Source organism: Sciurus carolinensis, chromosome 10 (genome assembly GCF_902686445.1).
Source record: "Sciurus carolinensis chromosome 10, mSciCar1.2, whole genome shotgun sequence".
NCBI lineage: Eukaryota > Metazoa > Chordata > Mammalia > Rodentia > Sciuridae > Sciurus > Sciurus carolinensis.
In genome coordinates this window covers 136,947,294-136,965,465 of record NC_062222.1, presented here as the reverse complement: position 1 = coordinate 136,965,465, position 18,172 = coordinate 136,947,294, and the positions used below count along the sequence as shown (strand labels likewise).

The window sequence follows — 18,172 nt, the reverse complement described above, 5'->3', positions numbered from 1 at the left end:
GGTGGGGGCCAGGCAAGCCAGGCACCTGCGTGGGGACAGGGAAGCCATCCAGGCAACAGAGACTCAGCCGTGCCTCCCAAACAGGCTGGGGGCTCTGGGAGCCCCTTTCTGAGCCAGGCCTGGGCACAGGCTCAGCTCGGAGAGCAGAGAGGGAGGCACCCGCTGGGCAGGAGAGGGTAGTTCATTCCCCACAGACACCTGGGACAAGGGAGGAAGGCAGGGACACCACAAGAGGTCAGGTCAGGCTCCAGGGTTGAGGCTGGGTGAGGACAGAGCCGTGGGCTCTCATCCCTACAGGGTCCATTGCCCTCTCTGCCTTGCCAGCTGCCTGGGTTACAAAGAGCCACACACCAAAGCCGCTGCCAGTCACAAGGGGTCTCAGGGCCTCCGATCTGTCGGTGGGTGTGGGAGCCCCAGGGGCAGCACTTGCTGGGGCAGGGGACAGGGCCACGGGTCTTGCTACATGTCAATGGCTCCAGGAGGGCAGCAGTGGTGGCGGGGCTGACCGCGGAGGAAGGGCCAGGTCGGGCTCGCACCAGAGTGGAAGGACCCTCCAAGGGCGCTTGGGGTGGCTGTGTACGCTGAGGCGCTTCCCAGAACCCAGTGCTGTCCCGGTGCCCCAGGGGCCGCCCTCCCATGAGACTGAGTCATGCTGGCCCTGGGGCCTTAGGCTTCCCTCTGCTCAGCCAGCCTGGAACAGAGCCTGGCACACAGTATGTCTGCAGAAGGGCACGGAGGGCAGAAGGCCAGGCCTGCCCCGCCCCCGACAAGCCCCTGTGGGAAGCGGGTCTCAGGTCTCCGGAGAAGTGAGGACCACCTGCTTCCTCCCGCACTCACAGGAGGGACCACATCCAGCCCCCACACCCGCCGGAAGTCCAGGCGGCCAGCACCAAATGCCCTTCTCCACGGCCCAGGCCAGGACAGAAGGGCTGAGGGCCACCTCGGGGTCCCTGCTCCTCCTGTGCCAGGCTGGCTGCCCACCCTAGAGCTGAGGGACGAGGAGGGAATGGGATCCCAAGGGGAGCCGCCCGACGCTCAGGTCCTGCCCCTGGACACGCCCAGGAGTCCTGGTTTCAACCGTTCCTGCCAGGAAGGTGTGGTGACCCGTCGTCGAGTGTGAGGCTCCAGGCCTGGATGGGCGCCGCGCCCGGCCTCGGCCTTGCGTTGGGAGCCACTCAGGGAATGAGGACAATAACCAGGTGACATGCTCATCTAAAAAGAAGGCAAATCCCGACGCTGGCAACGGTGCAGTCTGCCCCGTCACATGAGGACCAGAGGTCCAGAGAGCCGGCACCGCCCCAGGGCCCTGGCCGACACTGCGCCAGCTCCTGCGGCCTCTGCCATTCGCCCGGCTCCTGTCCAGGCCGTGCGCATGGGGCTCAGGGTGCGGGAGGCGCCACCTTCCCGACCTTTCCACAAGTAACACGCAGACTCGAGGACACAGAGTGAAGGCGAGGCCCAGAGGAGCACCAGTCTCTTCAGGGGCCTCCACGGGGGTCTCCCCAGGGGCCTCCACAGGGGCCTCCTGAGCCACCGTGAACCGGCCATTCGGCATGGCTGTGACGGACAAACGGAGGGACCGGAGAGCGAGTCAAGGAGGGACGTCAGAAAGGCAGTGACCCGGGCAGCTCGGCCGTGGCCCAGCCTGCTCCATGGCCCCTGGTCCCCGTTGGCCGCTGGGCAAACCCATCCCTGGGCTTGTTATTTGGCTGTGCTTTTGTAAGTGAGGGAGGCTGGGAAGGAGGAGGCTGCTGAAACGCCCGGCTCAAGCTGGGAACTGCCGTCTTCCACTGCTGAGCTCCCGGCTGCCAGTCCACCTCACAGGCCTGAGGTGGAGGCCCAGCCAGCAGGTGTGGGCAGCTCCGCGGCCTGGCTGCACGGCCTCCACCATGAGTCAGAAGCTGTGGACCCCCATGCCTTCTGGCAAGGGCTCCTCCTGGACACGAAGCAAAGCTCCCCATCTCCCCAGCAGTCTCGGCTCTGCAGAGACACAGCACGCATCTCACTGCATGCAGCAGAGACTAATTGAGGCTTGAAAGAGCAGCCAAGGTTAGCACGGCATGGGCAGTTGGCCAGGGAGCCCCAGCCACATGAGGACTGACCACGTGAGGACTGCAGGCTGTCGTCAGGGAAGGAAGTGGCCTGGTCCTCTGAGCTCCAACAGCCCTGTCTGCAGGGTGAATGATCTCCTACCCTGTCGGCTCACATGTTTACTGAGCATCTACTATGCACAGCCCAGAGGGGCAGCAGGGACCAAAAGGGACCAAAGCCCCAGCCCTCCTGGAGCCCATGCCCACTGGGGCTTTGAGGAGCTGCTTCCGTGGGCACCCTGGGACATTGGGACAGGGCCAGGGCCGCAGGGTGGAGGGGGAGGAACCATTCTGAAGGGGTCTGGGGTCCCTCTCTTGCCCGCCGTCCACGTTCTCCCTCCTCCCACAGTGTCTGAGCGTCTGCTGGCTCTTCCGGGGCCATGAACATGGATGGAGAAACAATGATGTCCTTATTTTCACCAATTTCAACTGAAATTAGGCACTTCCTCCCTTGACGAGGTACGTAGCAAGTCACGGTGGCCCCTGGCGTGGGGGCTCCAGCTGCGGCAGAAACCACAGACGTGCCTTGGCAGCCAGTCAATGGCGGGAGCACCTTCCACCCCGTCACCACTCCGAGCAGGGCAGTTGTCACACCTGCTGCGGGCCCTTGCCCTGTTCTTAAGAAACCCTGTCAAGGCTGTGATAACTATGTTGCCAAAAAGTTGGTTTCCTCTGAACCTGCGTATTCTATTTTGTGCTGATTATAAAACCCACATTCTGAGAAGGCGGGCGGGCTTCCCCAGATGTGGGGTGTGCATGAACCCCAGTGCCGGGTGTAGGGCGGTCCTTGGAGCCAGGAACCCCCCGCGATGTGCGCTCTGGGGGCCCCCTGGCTCTCAGCGGGTGCACGGTAGCTGCCCCAAGTCGCACGGAGTTATCTGGATCACAGAGATCAAGACAAACACTCAAGCCCCTCGCAACCATCAAATGGTAAATCAGAAAATAAGCTTGGATGGGGTCAAGCAGTATTGATGGGAATAAATTGAGAAAAACATAGGGTTTTTATTGAGTGCTTTATTTTTACGGAGTGAAAATTGAATTACTTAAGTGGTCAATGAGGGAAGTCGATGGGGAAAGAGCCAGGAGCAGGAGAGGAGCGGCGGGCTGGGGCTCAACAGCAGGGCCCGCTCCTGACGGCCTGCGGGAGGGCCTCCGGGCACCCTGGCCCGGCACCTCCTCAGCCACTCCTGACTCTCGTCGCTGACAGTCGGGGTCTCCTGGCCAGAGCACAGCCCCCCACCAGGGGGGCCCTGGCAGAATCAGGGCTATCAGGATGGAACAGAGTCAAGTCGCTGCGCCTTTCAGGGGACGGAACCCGCCAACGATGTGACTATTGGTCCTCTGAAGTCCTGGGCACTGATCTCTTTGGGGATTGAAGCCGTGCAACGGGCCCACAGGTGGACGGAACGCCAGGCGGACACCAGAGCGATTTCTGCTTTAGTTCAAACTCCAGGTTCAATCCAAAATCAACCATCCAATCACCATTTGACCAGCAATGCCACTCCTGGGTACAAACCCAAAAGAACTGAAACCAGGAACTCAAAGAAAATTGAATCCTCATGTTCACAGCCATGTTAGTCACTACAGCCAAGAGGTGGCAATCATTAAAATGCACATCAGGAAATGAATGGGTAAGCAACATGTAGTCTGTCCCCACTGTGGAATATTATACAACCTTAAAAAGGAAGGAAATTCTGACCCGTGCTATAACCTGGATGAACCTGAGGGCATTCTGCCAAGAAACATAAGCCAGTCTCAAAAGGACAAATACTGTAGGAATGCACTCCTGTGAGGTCTCTAGAGTCATTAGATTCAGGGAGACAGACAGTGGGTAACAGGGCTCAGGGGAATGGGGTGGGAAGCTTGTGTCTGCAAGATAAAGAGTTCTGGAGACAGACAGCGATACTGCACAGCAGTGTAAGCATGTCTAACGCCACCGAGCTGCACGTCTGAAAACAGTTGTGACGTCAGGTTTCACATTATTTGTATTTTGCCACAATTTAATAATAATAATGAATAAAATATGTCTTACACTAAAAAAATAAAGCTTGGGCTCAAAGGTGAAGAAATTCAAATCACCTGGCAGGCCCTTATTGCTGTGATGGAGAGTCCTCTGGCTGCTGGGGTCCTTATTATTCTGACCTGTTAGATCACCGGAACAAAGGTGGACTGCCCAGGTGAGGTGGCCAGGGAACAGAAAGGGGCCTGAGGTTACAGGCCCACCCTGTCAACAGCTGGAAGTGCTACTCTATGTGCCCTTGCACCAGGGCCGAGGCCCAGGGCCACGCGGGCTGGCAGCGCCACCCCTCCCAGGCCGGGACAAGCCATCTCCATGAACAGCCCGTGAAGCGCGCATAACGGGCCCTTTCTGAACCAGCGCGGGTCTGAACAGACGCGCACCCGCCGGGTTCCCCTCCTACTTTAATGTGAACCTAATTTATCTCCGAGCATCAGGAAATGGCGCCGGCAGGAGACGCGCCCGCCGGAGGCGAGGCGAGGCGAGGCGCGGCGCTCACGCTGCAGCAGAGGAGCTGCTTCGCAAGAAATCACTGAGGAAGGCGCTGTCATTCTGAGACCTCCAGGCTGGGGCGAGGGGAGCTAATTAAATGATTGCATTTTCTGTGCGAATACAATGAGCCACCGCCAGGGAAACGCAGATCAGGAGGGGCTTCCCAGCTCCGAAGGACACGGGTCTCCTCTGTTTTCACTTCCAGTTTTCCAGGACAGCTCTCATTCAAGTTTCCCTATTAGATTCTTAAGATGACAAATGAAGCTTAATTGAAGGGATGGTAACGAGCCTCCACGCCTTCTGCAGAGTGGCCCGAGCCCTGGGTTCCCTGGAAAGACGGGCTGGCTGCCCGGCCCCGCCTGGCCCAGCATGGTGGGGAAGGCCGGCCCTCCTGCCGGGGCGCCTGCTGCAGGAGTGCCCAGCCCGCCCGGGACCGGCCAGGCCTGGGTGGACGCGGCTTCTTTCTCTCCAGAGGCCAAGCTCACATCGGGCCAGACCCCGAGGGATTCCCACAGCAAAGCAGCGAGGGAGAGGGTCCCGTGGGTCTGCGCCTGGGAGCTGCTGCGGCTGGAGAGGGAGGAGCTGGCCCAGAGCTTCGGTGACCCCCCGGCTCCTGGGCCACCAGCCGGGCCCATGGAGCAGCCGCCCTGGCAGGGCAGGAGGGTGGGGTGAGGCACGGGCCACTCACTCCTGGGTCTGGACAGGCAAAGCCGGGAGGGCCCCAAACACGGCAGCGAGAGCGCTGGCCAGCTCCTTCCCCAGGACAGGCAGGGCTGCCCAGCCCTCCCTCCGGTGTCACCCCCCAAGTCCCAGCCTCACCCTGAAAACCCATCAAAGCAGCGTAACAGCAGCTCTTGGGAGGCCCCGCAGTCCGGCCTGGGGGGCGTGTGGAGAAGGCTAATTGATGACCTCTTTAAAATGCTCTCAGGAACCTTCCGTAACTGCAAATTAAATGGCCCCTTTATTAAAGTAAAAGTGGATTTGTGAAATGTGTTCGGGAACTTCATTAACAGGGCTCTTTCTGCCTTCGAGCCAGGCTTCCTGATGGAAGGACGGGCCTCTTCTCTGCCTGCTTAAGATCCTCCCCGTCCCAGCCCCTGCCTCAGCCCAGGGACACCCTCTGCGCACCCGTCAGCCCTCGCCTGGCTCCATCTCCACCCCTCCAGGGAGCCTTCCGGGACTCCCCCAGCACAGGGCCCATGGCACCCAGAGCCCTCTGCGGGGAATCCCCACCCGACCCTGCAGGGGCCTGGCTTGTGAGCTGGGCGCAAAAGAGACGCTCAGTACCGGCTGACTCAAGGGCTGCCAGGAGCTGGGTCGGGCCAGAAGCCGGCAGAGATGAAGACGGTCTTGGAAACCACAAGCCAGGATGGACGCTGGCGACCGTGCTGGCCAGGCCCTGCCGCAGCCTAACACGTGGATCACTACCTGCATCTCAGCACGAGGAACAGAGGCTCAGAGAGGCCGAGCCCTCACCTAGAGCCAACGGCAGGCACAGGGGAGGCCAGCCCTGCCTGAGGTCCGAGTCTGGGCCACAGAAGGGTGGCCCTGGGCACCAGCACTGCCCTGCCCGCTCTACCTCAGTCCTGGTTCCGTCACACACGAAATGTAAGCATATTAGCCAGTGTTTGTGCGACCCTGGAGACCACCTGGTCCTGCCACTCGTGACAGATGGGAAAACTGAGGCCTCAGAGAGAGTTGGGCACACAGTGGCCAGAAAGTCAGAAGGCAGTGCCCCTGCAGGAGACGGGCACTGGAGGGGCAGCTTCCAGCTGTGGACTGTGGGGGAGGGCAGAGCGTGGACTCCAGGGGCGGGGAGGGCCCAGGTTCAGGGCCAGGCCAAGGGGAGCGGCGTGGAGTGCACTCGGTGTGGCCCCTGCTGCCCAGGCTCTCTGGTGCTCAGCCACCTGAGGCCGATGCGCCCCTGGGGCTTGGGACAGACGCCTGGCTCCTTCCTGAGCACTTCCAGAGCTCAGGGCTCCGGGACTCAAGCAGCACAGCCCATACGGAGGCCACGTACCCACCTTCCACGCAGGGTGGAGACAACCAGCCCTGGCAGGCAGCCCAAGTGCCAGCGGCTCCCACCCACCCCATGGACAGGTCTCCTGGACCCTGTGTGGCCCAGACGAGGACTCCGCAGGGCCAGGCATTCCAGGCCCAGTGAGTCGACTCAGGGGGCTAGGGGCTCCTTGGGGACCTGTGGAGGCGGCGAGCAGATCAGCTCTTGAGTGGGGAAAGATGCCAGGAACCTAAGTCCAGGTGGAAGTCGCCCCAGAAGACAAGGGAGTTCCCTAGCCCCAGAGGAGGGCGCGCCAGCCAGGCCAGCGGAGTGGGCAGTGCACCCGCAGCCAGAGGGGCTGGGAGGGCAGGAGCCCCCGGCATGCACACCGGCCGGGCAGCGAGCAGGCCCTGGGCTCCCGCCCACCTTCCCCGCCTCACCCACTTCTGCCAACTACAGCCTGCCCCTCGCTGACCCCTGCCCCTCGGGTGAAACGGGCTCTACTCCCTACCCGACGCCCCCACCTGGGGATCCACGTCCTCCTCCGCACTCGGAAGGACCTCATCCCTTGGGCTGCAGACCCCTCCTCATGGCCTGTCCCTCCAGCCCCCTCGGGAGTTCCTGCCAAGCGTCCCCCACACGGCAGCTCCCCTTGGGGGCGCCCGCCAGCTTCTCTGGAAAGCAGAGGTGTGGGCAGGCAAGGACCCTTCCAGACTTCTAGTTCTGGAACAAACAGCCCCGCTTCTCGCCAGGGACCCAGCCCCCTGCGGTCTCCCACGGCACCGCCACTCTGAAGGGCAGAGGACCCAGGTCTCCCGCAGCACAGGGCGGTAGCCCCCTGCACGAGAGCCTGAGGGTCCGCCCCAGACTCCAGGTCCTGCCGGCCCCACACGCTGGATCACCGTCACCTTCCCGCCGCGCGGCTGCCCGCCCCTCATCACTGCGGCCAGGAGTCAGGCCCAGGTCTCCACAGGCCGGCACGCCTGGCAGCAGACGTGACCAGCGCTCGGTAGTGGGCACACGTCCCTCGACCTCTGCCGCCCCTGTCTCTCTCAGGGTGTCACCCTGGTGACGCTGCACAACAGAGAAGCACTCCATCCCGACAGACGCACGCCAGCTCTGGGCTGGCCCGCCGCAGCTCAGGACTGTGACCCAGACCCCTCCCGCCAACCGGCCTCCACCCCACACACCAGGAACCCCAAACAGCACTCCAGAGGTTATGCACCCTGAAATGAAGCCCTGGAGCCACCGGACGCGCCTCCAAGGGGAGTAGAAGTGACAGGGCCACAGCCCAGGGCGCGAGGCTGGAAGTCGCCCGGCTGGCCCGCGATCGTCTGAGGTGGATGCTCTTGCCACACTGGAGGCTGAGCCGGAGCCTCCGGGAAAGGGACAGGCCACGGCGCATCCTCACCTGCAGACCCCTTCACCACCCGCGTGGCCCGGCCCAGGCTCAGCAGGGAGCAGCCTCCTCGGGCCTCCTCTGAGCCTCAGCCCAGAGTTCTCGCCAGCCCACCCTCCACTGCCCCGCCGCCCTTTCTGAGCCACACCCGACCTGGATGCGTTGCTGCGCTCTGGCCAGGCACCAGGCATTGACCCAGGAGTCTTGCGTGGAAGGTGACACGCTGCACAACCGAGCTCTGAGCCTCCACCTCTCCCTCTCTCACACGCAGACTCTGAGGCCCGGAGACCCTCCTCCATTTTCCCAGGATCCTGGAGCTGGGAAGAGGTGGGCCACGCAAGCCGGGCAAGGGGCTTCCAAAGCCCCGTGGACACCGGCCACCCAGCACCGCCATGTAGGCTCCACAGCCTCGTGTTCAGGGTCAGTCGGGAGCTAACTTCACTCACCTCTTCCCATGTAAAGTGTGAAATGCTGGATTCTTTCCTGGGTGTCTGTCCCTGCACAACGCACCTGCTGTCTCTTTCTATGACACACACGCACCTTCCAACTCCCACCGACCCTGCTCACACTGCTCCTCCTACCGGAATACGTGTCCCCATCTGCCAGGGTCCACCTACTCATCTCTAGGCTGGTGCCACCTCTTCCATGCAGACTTGCTGGATCTCCATGTCATGAGGGGAAGAAGGACACCCACCTCTCCTCTCCCAAGGGACAACTGAGCTCCACCGTGCAAAGCTCAGGGATGCAGATTAAGTGAGGGCCTCCCTGCTAGCAGAGCATGAATCGTGTCCTGTCCGGCCCCCCACCTCAGCGCGGGACTGTGCTCGGACACTGGGCTTTTAAACTGGTGATAAAGCTAAGACGAGGTCATTAAGGTGGGCCTTAACCCCCACGTAACGGGTGTCCTGAGAAGGGGAGATTAGGACACAGGCACACAGAGGGACGTGGAGAAGATGCCATCTACAGCCAAGGACAGAGGCCTCAGAGGGAACCAGCCAGGCAACCCGACCTCAGGCTGCCAGCCCAGGCACACAGGCAGTCCAGGCCACCCCGTCTGTGGCTCCGCATGACAGGCCCAGAAAACCAAGCAGCTGCCCCAAGGAACTGGACATCCGCCAGGTGTTGTGACCAAATTCCCATGCAACCCAGGGAGAGGCCGTGGCACTTGGACAGGAGAAACTGAAACTCTACAAAAACAACCTGCTCCTGACCGTGCACTTAGAGACCCGTTGCGGAAGCTCTTCTGACGCGTAGCTCCCGCTCTGGGTGTCAAGTAGGCACCAGCCATGACTTCACCGAGCCCCTGCAGCAGAGTGCAGCTGATGCACTCAGGATTGTCTCTGCATACACCCCTGCACACCCCAGCTGTGCAGACGCAGCACCGGCCCACGTGGAAACCGAGGGGAGGGCAGGAGAGAGAGGGGCCGTCTGCCTGGTGAACAGGGACAGGAGTCAAGGAACTGGGCCTGGTTGCAGGAAGCTCATGCTTCGTCCACGTTGAAGTTCAAGCCCACAGGAAGGCGCCCGGGGGGCTGTGCCTAAAATAAGATTGATCGGCACACGATTTCCCACAAGAGGCATACTGGGGTGTGGCACCACGAATTCCCATCAGGGTAAGCTGAAATCGAGACCCCTGAGGTGGAGGCCGGTGCTCAGTTACATTTATCCACCTTCAGGTGACACACGCCAAGGCGCTCAGGAGACAAGCCCTGGGGCCGCCTGTGCACGGCCCTTTCTGGATCCATAAACACATAAGGTGGGTGGGTTTCAATGAAACACTAATTTCACGTACAACCGTTTGTTCCTACAGCTAAAGGTCAGACAGAGAAGCAGAGTCTGAACCTCCAGGCAAGCCCCCTTCCGCATCTCCAGGGGAGCAAGGAACCCCACCACTGCAAGGGAAGCTCGCATATGTTCCCTGCGCCTCGCCCGGGCGACTGCCAACAGCTTGCCTCCTGCCATCCTTCCGTGAGATGCCCCCAGGTGCCACTGTGAAAAGCCCCTCCCCTCGCCAAGGTCTGTTTTAATGTGAAGAACACGTGACCGCGTGCAGGGAAGCCTCTCTGCTCCCGTTGACCTCATCCACAGGACTCAGTGAGCAACTCGGCAAAAATCTCCAGATTTTACGAAGACTCTGCTTGGAAAGGGGCCTCCGGCTTGCTCCTGTCTGGTTGTGGCTTTCCAGCAGAGGTGAGAACAACTGCCAAATCCTGTCCCTGGCTGCAAGTTGAGAGGGGCGGAAGGGAGCACAGTGCATTTCTGAGATACCCACGTGCCAAGACCCACGCAGCCAGCACTGGGGAGGTGACAACTTAAAGGAGCCCATGCACCTGGCAGACCTGGGCAGCCCTCCCCGCTTGCTCCCTGGCCTGAGACCACCCAGGCAAGGTTAGACTCTGCGGCATCCCTGCTCCCAGCCAGAGGACAGGCGTTCCTGGGGAGGACCCATCTCCCCAGGCTGCCCAGAGCACGCACGGCGCAGGCGAGAGTGGGAGCGGGGGCCTGGGGTCCAGCCAAATGCCTGGCCAGTATTTCTGTGCCGACCCCTCTCCTGACCCCACACACGCCCACGCTCACTAACTGTTCTGCCTCCTGCCTCTGGGCCATCAGCAAAGGCCAGGTGCTGCCCTGCCAGCCACACCTACCCCTGCCTCTCACCTCCCCCTGACCTGCACGTGGCCCCGCCCACCCCAACTCAGAACCCCTCCCCCCAGCATTCACCTGCCAGCAGCCAGGATCCACCCTACCCGGCCACCGCCCTCCCTCAGGAGCAGCCAGGGGGCTCCTCCCTGCCCAGTGCCCCAGCCTGCTGTTCATCTCCCTCCAGAGGCCACTGCAGCCCAGGCTCCGAGCTCAGAATGGGGCAGGCTGGGCATCAGCCCTTCCTGAAGGCAGCTGGTCCCCATTTCCTGAGGCTCCTCTACCACCCCCGCCTGGCTCAGTCTTTCCTTCACACACACACCACTGAAGCTGAATGACAAAGGGACCGGCGAGCTTGCTGAACCAATAAGCTCGGCAGTCTGGGGTGGGAAAGTTGGGGTAGCCACTCGGATCTGCAGGATCTGCTTTCACTGTTGACTTGCTCCTCCGAGTTCTTGGTTTCCAAGCTACCTCTCAGCCCTGAGGTATGGCTCGCGGGCCGGCACGTCCCTCCCTAAGCACTGGAGGACAAGGAAGGGCCGAGCACAGCTGCACACCTTGACACACCTGGCTCAAGACACGGAGGGGGAAGGTGGCCCCCAGGTTCTTCTGGGGAGGGGGCACTGCTACCTTCTGTTAGGCACCCCCATCAGTGGGTGGCCCCAGGTGGGCCCACTTCTTCCAGGGAAGGGAGTTAGACACTAAGGTGTCTCTACCCTAGCAGCCACCAGTTTGAGGGAGGGGACAGCAGGACACTGGGTCCTGGCCAGCTGAGTACACTCAGTGCGCCCCTTGCTCTCCCTATCCCTTCACCAGCACCCATGGAAGCTCCTAGAAGTAGCCGTGGGTGCAGAGAGGAGACGGGTAAAGAGTCATCCAGCCAGGATGTAGCCTGCCCGGCTAGAGAGTCAGTGGGCGGGAGACCCCTACCCTGTCCACCCCAGGGGTACAGGGACCCCCAGCCCTGTGCTGCCTCCTCAGAACTTTGGGGAGTAAGAAGAGGTGGGGTCACCCACAGGGGAGACCTGAGTGAACAGCGATGCAGGGAAAGAGAGGAGACTTCCCTCCCCCACACAAATGTGCCCTACCTGGAGAATCACAGCACCTGCCCCTTCTCCAAAACTTGTCCAACTGGTGCTGCCCAGAGGTGACCCCAGAGTGAACACCAGTCTATCACTAAGAAAAACAAGGCTGAAGCAGAAAAAGTAAAGGGACCCCCATGACCCAGGGATGCACCACCAAAGAATGGGGCTGAACCTGGGAGAACTGAAAAGGGGTGACAAACTTCCAGCTGGAAGGAAAATCAATGTGGCCCCAAGTGAAAGGGGGACCCAGGCAGGGAGCTTGCAGATGACTGGACAGGTCCCAAGCACTGTTGGTGTTGATCTCTGGGAAAAGGAAGGTCCAGAAGCATCCATATGTCCTCAGGAGGAACCTCAAGGCAGCTACGGTCACTACGGGTCACACTAGGAGAATCCAGAGGGGCACTGCCAGAAAGGAGAGTCCCAGAACAGCACCTGGAGCGGGGCTGATCCACAGGGTAGACCATAGTGGGGAGGATTCTGCAGCCAGAAATTCCTGCCCCATGCTGAGCAGAGTGGAGTGTGGGGGCCATTCAACAACACCCAGCTGGTGTGGCCCTCAAGAACCTCGAGGCTCCCCTGGTAGCCGGGATCCAGGGGGCCCTCCCTGGTAACCCAGGATGTGAAGGCCAGGTGGGATGTGAAGGCGCCTCGGGAGAGAACCGCCGGAATTCCCCTGACAGACAGAGGCTCGCCCATCTGGGGACCTTTCCCCAAGTAGCCAATGACCAGAGGCCAGTAGGGGCGCCGCCGAGGTGACCGCATCCCCAAGTCACTGAAAACGCGGGGGATGACTGCGGGGTGGTCCGGAAGTGGGCAGCTGTGACAATCTCCCCGGGGCATCCCAGGCAAGGGTCTCGGGAGGGGGAGCGCGCGAGGTCACTTACGCTGCTGTTCTCGCCCGTCCAGTGCACCATCGCCTGATTGTGGGTTGCGTCTCCCTTGAGCACAAACGACGTGCTGATGAGCGAGACCTGCGCCCGAGAAGCCGCTCCGGCCACCGGCGCCGCGCGCGCCCAGCGCCCCTTGCCTGGAACGGGGGCGCCGTTCTCACCGGGACCCGGAGCAGGACTGGGACCCGGACCCCGGGCGCCGTGTTCCGCGCCGCGCGCCAGTCCTTCCTCGCGACCGCCGTGCTCCGCGCGCCCCGCGGGAGGGCTCCGCGGCCGCCGGGTCAGCTGTGCGCGGGGACCCAGGCGCCCGGGCTCGGGGGAGCGCCCGGCCGCCCCGCAAGCGGCCAGCAGCAGCAGGAGAAGGAGGAGCGGCCGCAAGCGCGGCCAGCGCAGCAGCGGAGGTGCCCCGGGGCTCGGGGCTCGGGCGGCGGAGCCGGGGCCCTTCGGGAAGCGCGGGGGCCCCCGGTGCGCCATGGTCGCCGAGGGGCGGCGGCGGGGCCGGCGGCGGGCGGCGCGGCGAGGGAGACCGCGGCCGGGAGAGCGGGAGGGCGCTGGGGAGCGCGAGCAAGAGCGCAGAGAAAGGAGCCGGCGAGGGGAGGGAGCCGCGGGAGGAGGGGACTCGCCGCTTGCCGCCGCCTGCAGCCGAGGGCGCACCGCCACCTGCCGGCCAGCCCGCGCTCCACACGAGCCGGCGCACGCAGCTGTGATCTGGCCTGAGGGCCCGAGGTTCTGAGCCCGGCCCAGCTCCTGGCCCGTCCGTCCCTTTCCTCCCACGTTCCTACCCTCTGCCTGGCCTCCGTGGCTTCTCTCTCTGGCTCTTTCCTTTCTTCCTTTCTTCGGTATTTACTGAACACTTAATCTGGTCCAGCCAGGGTTACAGGCACTGGGGGTACAGCCAGGCCCCTCAGGGAACCCCCCCAGTCTGCAGAGGGAGGCTGACCCAAGTGGAAAGCTTACAGACAAAGCAATTCCAGAGAGCTGGACCAGGAGAGCCTAAAGGGGTCCTCCTCTGGGATCCCAATAGAGGCACGGGGAAGGACCTGAGGACATGGAGACCCAAGAAGAGCAGTCCAGAAGAGGCCCAAGGTGACCCCAGCAAGCCCACCCCAGGCTTCATCTCCTATCCCCAGGGACTTCTATGGCGCAGTCCCTAAACAGGAGACTGGCCTGTGTGGGGGCAACTAGAGAGGTCCCAGGGGACCTGATAGGCCACCATGAAGCTTGCAGAAACTGACTGAGTACAAAAAGTTCTCAGCCAAGGTCATGTGGCTACTTTAGTTTGCTATCTATGAAAATAACCATGAAGCACCCATAGTGCAACCAGGCAAGGCCGGGGTCCAGGTCAGTAGCACGCAGCTAGGCCAGAGCCCACCTGTTCTCCATCCTTCCCCAGAGGCCTCTGAGTTAGACCCCAGGCTGGGGACCCCACCACACCCCATCTCCCAGCTGGGGCTCTTCATCCAGAGAGAAGCAGAGCAGGACAAAGGTACCCAGCCTCCAACATTCGGGAAAGGCTGGAAATGAGGTTCCCTGCGCCCCCCAAGGGACTGAAGCACCAGCATCCCCCAGGAGACAGTATCAGTGGCACAGGCAGTGGTCGCCAGGGTCTACCTGTGCCCAGCACTGGGGGCAGGGGACAGTCGGGAGCTCTGGCTCGGTGTCATGAAGGCCTCCCTCCTCGGAATGGCTCTCGCCCACTGTGTGCAATAAATTCCCCACGAGTCCGGCGGGGGAGGGGAGGCGCACGCAGCTGCAGGAAGATCTGGCCTAGAAAGCAGCAGAGAGCAGAGCGGGGTCAGGGTGGGGTCGAGGACAGGCGCCAGGCAGAGGGGCCAGGGAGAGGCCGGCCTGCGCTTGCAGGGGAGCACAGCCTGGGACGCAGAGAAGACGGCCAGGCCGTCCAAGGTAGACCAACTCCCCTGCCGCTGCCCCAACCCCGACTCCTCCTGGCCAACTGCGAGTTGAGGGGAGGCGGCCCCACCCCTCAGCTCTCTCCCGGGGCCTGGTGTTCCCCGTTTGGTTTTAAGTAACGGAAGGCCTCTACGTATTATCTTCAAGAAACCTGCGACAAATTCTTGAGCACCCACCATGGGCAGTTTCCTGAGGGCTGGAAAAGGAAACGGGGCCTCTCCGCCTAGGGAGTGGCTACTGCAGATTATGACGTCACTGTCATGACTGGACTGCGGAGTTTGTATGTATGATTGTCCCCATTTACACATGAGGCACAGATTCAGAGCTCAGTGACCCCCTGAGGTCACCCAGCAGCTTGTCAGAGGCCGACTACAGCCCTGGCTCTCTGACCCCAGTGACCTCTTTGTACCGCCTGCATTGCTGTCTGGGTGCTTCGCCTCAGGCTCCAGTCCAGGCTGCCTATCCAGCGGGAAGAAAATACGAGCTTCCACCCCATCTCAGCTCACACCGAGGCTCACACCACTCAGTGACGTGGCCAGGGCCCCTCACAAGTTGGGGAGAGGGTTCAGGTCTGGAATGCAGGTAGCACAGTGCCTCACCAGGGCTCTTTCCAGAACAATCTGCCTGTACCCAAATGAGGCTATAGGCCAACAACAGGCTTGCCCCTTCTGTGTATCCAGGGCTCACAGCCGTCGTGACTCCCCCAGGTCACTTGGCTCACAGACGTTGCTGAACGTGGGACTCTGTGATGAAGGAGATGGACAATGTCCCCAGGCTCTTGAGGAGCCTTGGTCCCAGCAGCGTGGACAGATACGAAGGGAAATCAATGTAGTGGTTACTAGTAAGTAACTAGAAAAAAAAGAAAGCTCCCTCTAATGAACAGTGAAGGAGACTCGAGGGGCCCGGGAAGCCCCTGCTCCCTTGGAGGTCACTGAGGACACAGAGCCATTGACCAGGAGGAGCGGCCGCAGCACCGCGGGGAGGTGTTGGGGAGGAGCTGGCGGGCCCAGGAGCAGGCCGGCCGGGGCTGGTTTGTCTGCACAGGCTGACAGAGGCGCTGGCGTGTTTTAAGTGGGGGGTGAGATTATTGGCATTTTTACAGCCATCATCCTGGCCGCTGTGAGGACAGGCGCAGGAAGCCACTGAGGAGCTCTTCCTCCTAAGGTCCACGGAGAGGCCCTGGTGGCGGGGAGTTGGCTGGCAGGGACAGAGGCGAGAGAACGGAGGGACCTGGAGGGACCCAGGCACTTCCCATTTCCTCTCTACCCTCTCTAGTGGCCCACACCAGGGACTCAGGGACACAGGACTGGGAGGAAGGTGTGGGAAAGTGCAGAGTGCTTGGCCCCCTCGTGACATGCTCAGACGGGGGAGAAAGGGGACCTCTCCAGAGGCCGCAGAGGCAGTGGCAGTGGGGCCCACCAGGTGGCCAAAGGCTCAGCGGGCATCGGGCGTAAGGGCTGATGGAGGTGCTCTTTATGAAACCTCCCCACAGGTGCCGCGGACCACGCCAGGCATGGATGCTTGAGTTCAGTGTCCGGCACCCAGAGTGCACTGGACAAGTACAGAGCCCCTCCAGGCTGTGAGGCTCTGTGGTCACCACAACACCAGGGCCCTGAGACGGCCAAGCCCCAGCTGTCCTCCCTCGCCAGCTCCACTCCCAGCTCCAGGCCACACACTGGCTTCCAATGAGTCATCCCTGGTCCTTGCTCTCAGGGACCTCGCAGTCTGATGGGGACGGTTCATAGGTAAACAGACAGTGACACCAGAGAAGAGGTGGCCCAGGGGAGAACCAGAGAGTCTGAGGGAGAGCTGCTGTTGGGACCAAGGGGGGAAGGTAGCAGTAAGAGTAATAGTTCCAGCAACGGTGACCATAATGACCTCTTGCTGGGCACACGGGCCAAGCGTGGGTCTGGGGGCGGGGCTCGCTGACCTCATGACATCTATGGAGCACAGGGACTGTTTCCCCGGTTTGAAGATGAAGGGGAGGAAGGCACAGGGGGCCAGCAGTTGAGGCTAAGGACAAAGTCCTACTCCCCAGTTACTGACGGCAGGACTCCTGGCCTTCACCTGTTCCAGACAACCTCCCCTCTAAAATGGCCCCGGGGCAGCCAGTGGTTCTCAGAGTGCTGTCCCTGGACCTGCAGCAGCTGCCGCGTTCCTCAGACCTGCAGGCCAGAGGTGCGGGGGTCGGGCCCCAAGCCCGCGTTCTAATGTGCCGGTCAGCAGGACCAGCGCTCCCCGAGTCTGAGCCACTGCACTGACCCAGCATTCCAAGCCCGGGCTGGACATTAGAGCCACCTGGGAGACTAGAAAGAGCCCAGTGCGCAGGTCCTTTCCCTGACCCCAGGCTTTCGGAACCCCATCACTCAGTACTTCCACACTCCCTGGGTGATTGGGAGGCGCAGGCCGCTGTGACCCCACAGCCCCACACGGGTCTGTGTGTGTGCTGGTACATGCGAGGCAAGCCTCTACCACAGGGTCACACCCGCGGTCCCCAGGCATAGCTCTTTAGAAGGATTCAGGACAGCCAGGAGGGATGGCACACCCTGTGACCCCAGCTGCTCAGGAGGCTGAATCAGGAGGAGCCCAAGAACAAGGCAGTCTGGGTAATACAGCCAGATCAAATTGGTTGAGGGTGGTAGCTAAGTGGAGCCAGCAGAGCCCCACACAAACCTTCTGATTCCAAAATGCACACTGGCCTGCAGGGCCCATGGCCACGCCGGCCTCCAGCAGGCAGGAGAGGGGCCTGGACGTTCCAGCATTCAGTCATACCACTTGTGCATTAGAAGCCCCTGCTTTTTAAATTATTGACGATCTCTAATGATAATATTTTAATCTAACTTCATAAATGTGACAAAAGTCAAATTATGCCTCTCCTTCGGGGGGTCAGCCTCAGAGGTAGGTAAGGACCCCGTGAGCAGGAGTGGGCCGGGGCCCTGGCAGGCAGGTAAGTGGGGAGACAGCCTGGCGATGGACTCTACCAGGGGGCCCGGGACACCTCTCACCGCCTCGGCTTGCCCTCTGGCATCAGGAAGAACTTTTTCAGTTCCTACTCAACAAGCATCTGAGGAGGTGAGAGAATATCTGGAGGGCTCAGGCTTTGGTGCAGCTGCTGAAACTGCCCCCCACCAGCAATTCCCGTTGACATCACACTCACGCCCTGCTGTGGCCAGGCAAGGGTCCCCGACTACTCATTCTGAGCTCCTCAGTCCCATCCCCACGTGGCTGGCCAGGGCAGTGTGCACAGCACCTCTCAAGGCCCAGGGCTAAGCAGCGAGTCCCACAGCTGATGGGTGGGTGCAGGCCTGCTGGGTGCCATCCCACTGGAGAATGGCTCCTGGGCCTGCCCACCCCTCCATCTCTAGCACGCCACTGGCTCCCTCCGCTGGTCACTGGCCAGCTGTGTGCTCTGGCTTCCCTGTCTGGGAATGAGGATGGACCACCTTAGGGCGCCCGTGGAAGGTAAACCCCACCAGGTACTCTCCAGAAATGCACCGCATCCGGAGGTGCTATTGACTGTGTCACACGGAGCTTGCAAATAAGGACCGGAACGTTCTGCAGTCTAAACATTGGTTGGACTTTGATGAATTCCATTGTTTCCCAACTTTTTGACCCTGGAGCTCTTTATTTCTGCTTGATAGCTCTGAGC

General features: G+C 61.6%; 1 protein-coding gene across 1 annotated transcript in view; it reads right to left on the bottom strand.

Moving 5' to 3' along the window:
* Positions 1-13,165, bottom strand: part of Sorcs2 (sortilin related VPS10 domain containing receptor 2) — a 358,452-nt gene extending 345,287 nt beyond the window's left edge. Inside the window, exon 1 of the mRNA XM_047566161.1 lies at positions 12,607-13,165. Within this exon, the coding sequence (XP_047422117.1) occupies positions 12,607-13,086 (480 nt within the window). The 5' untranslated portion in view covers positions 13,087-13,165. The remainder of the gene's footprint in view (positions 1-12,606) is intronic.
* Positions 13,166-18,172: the final 5,007 nt, after the last annotated feature.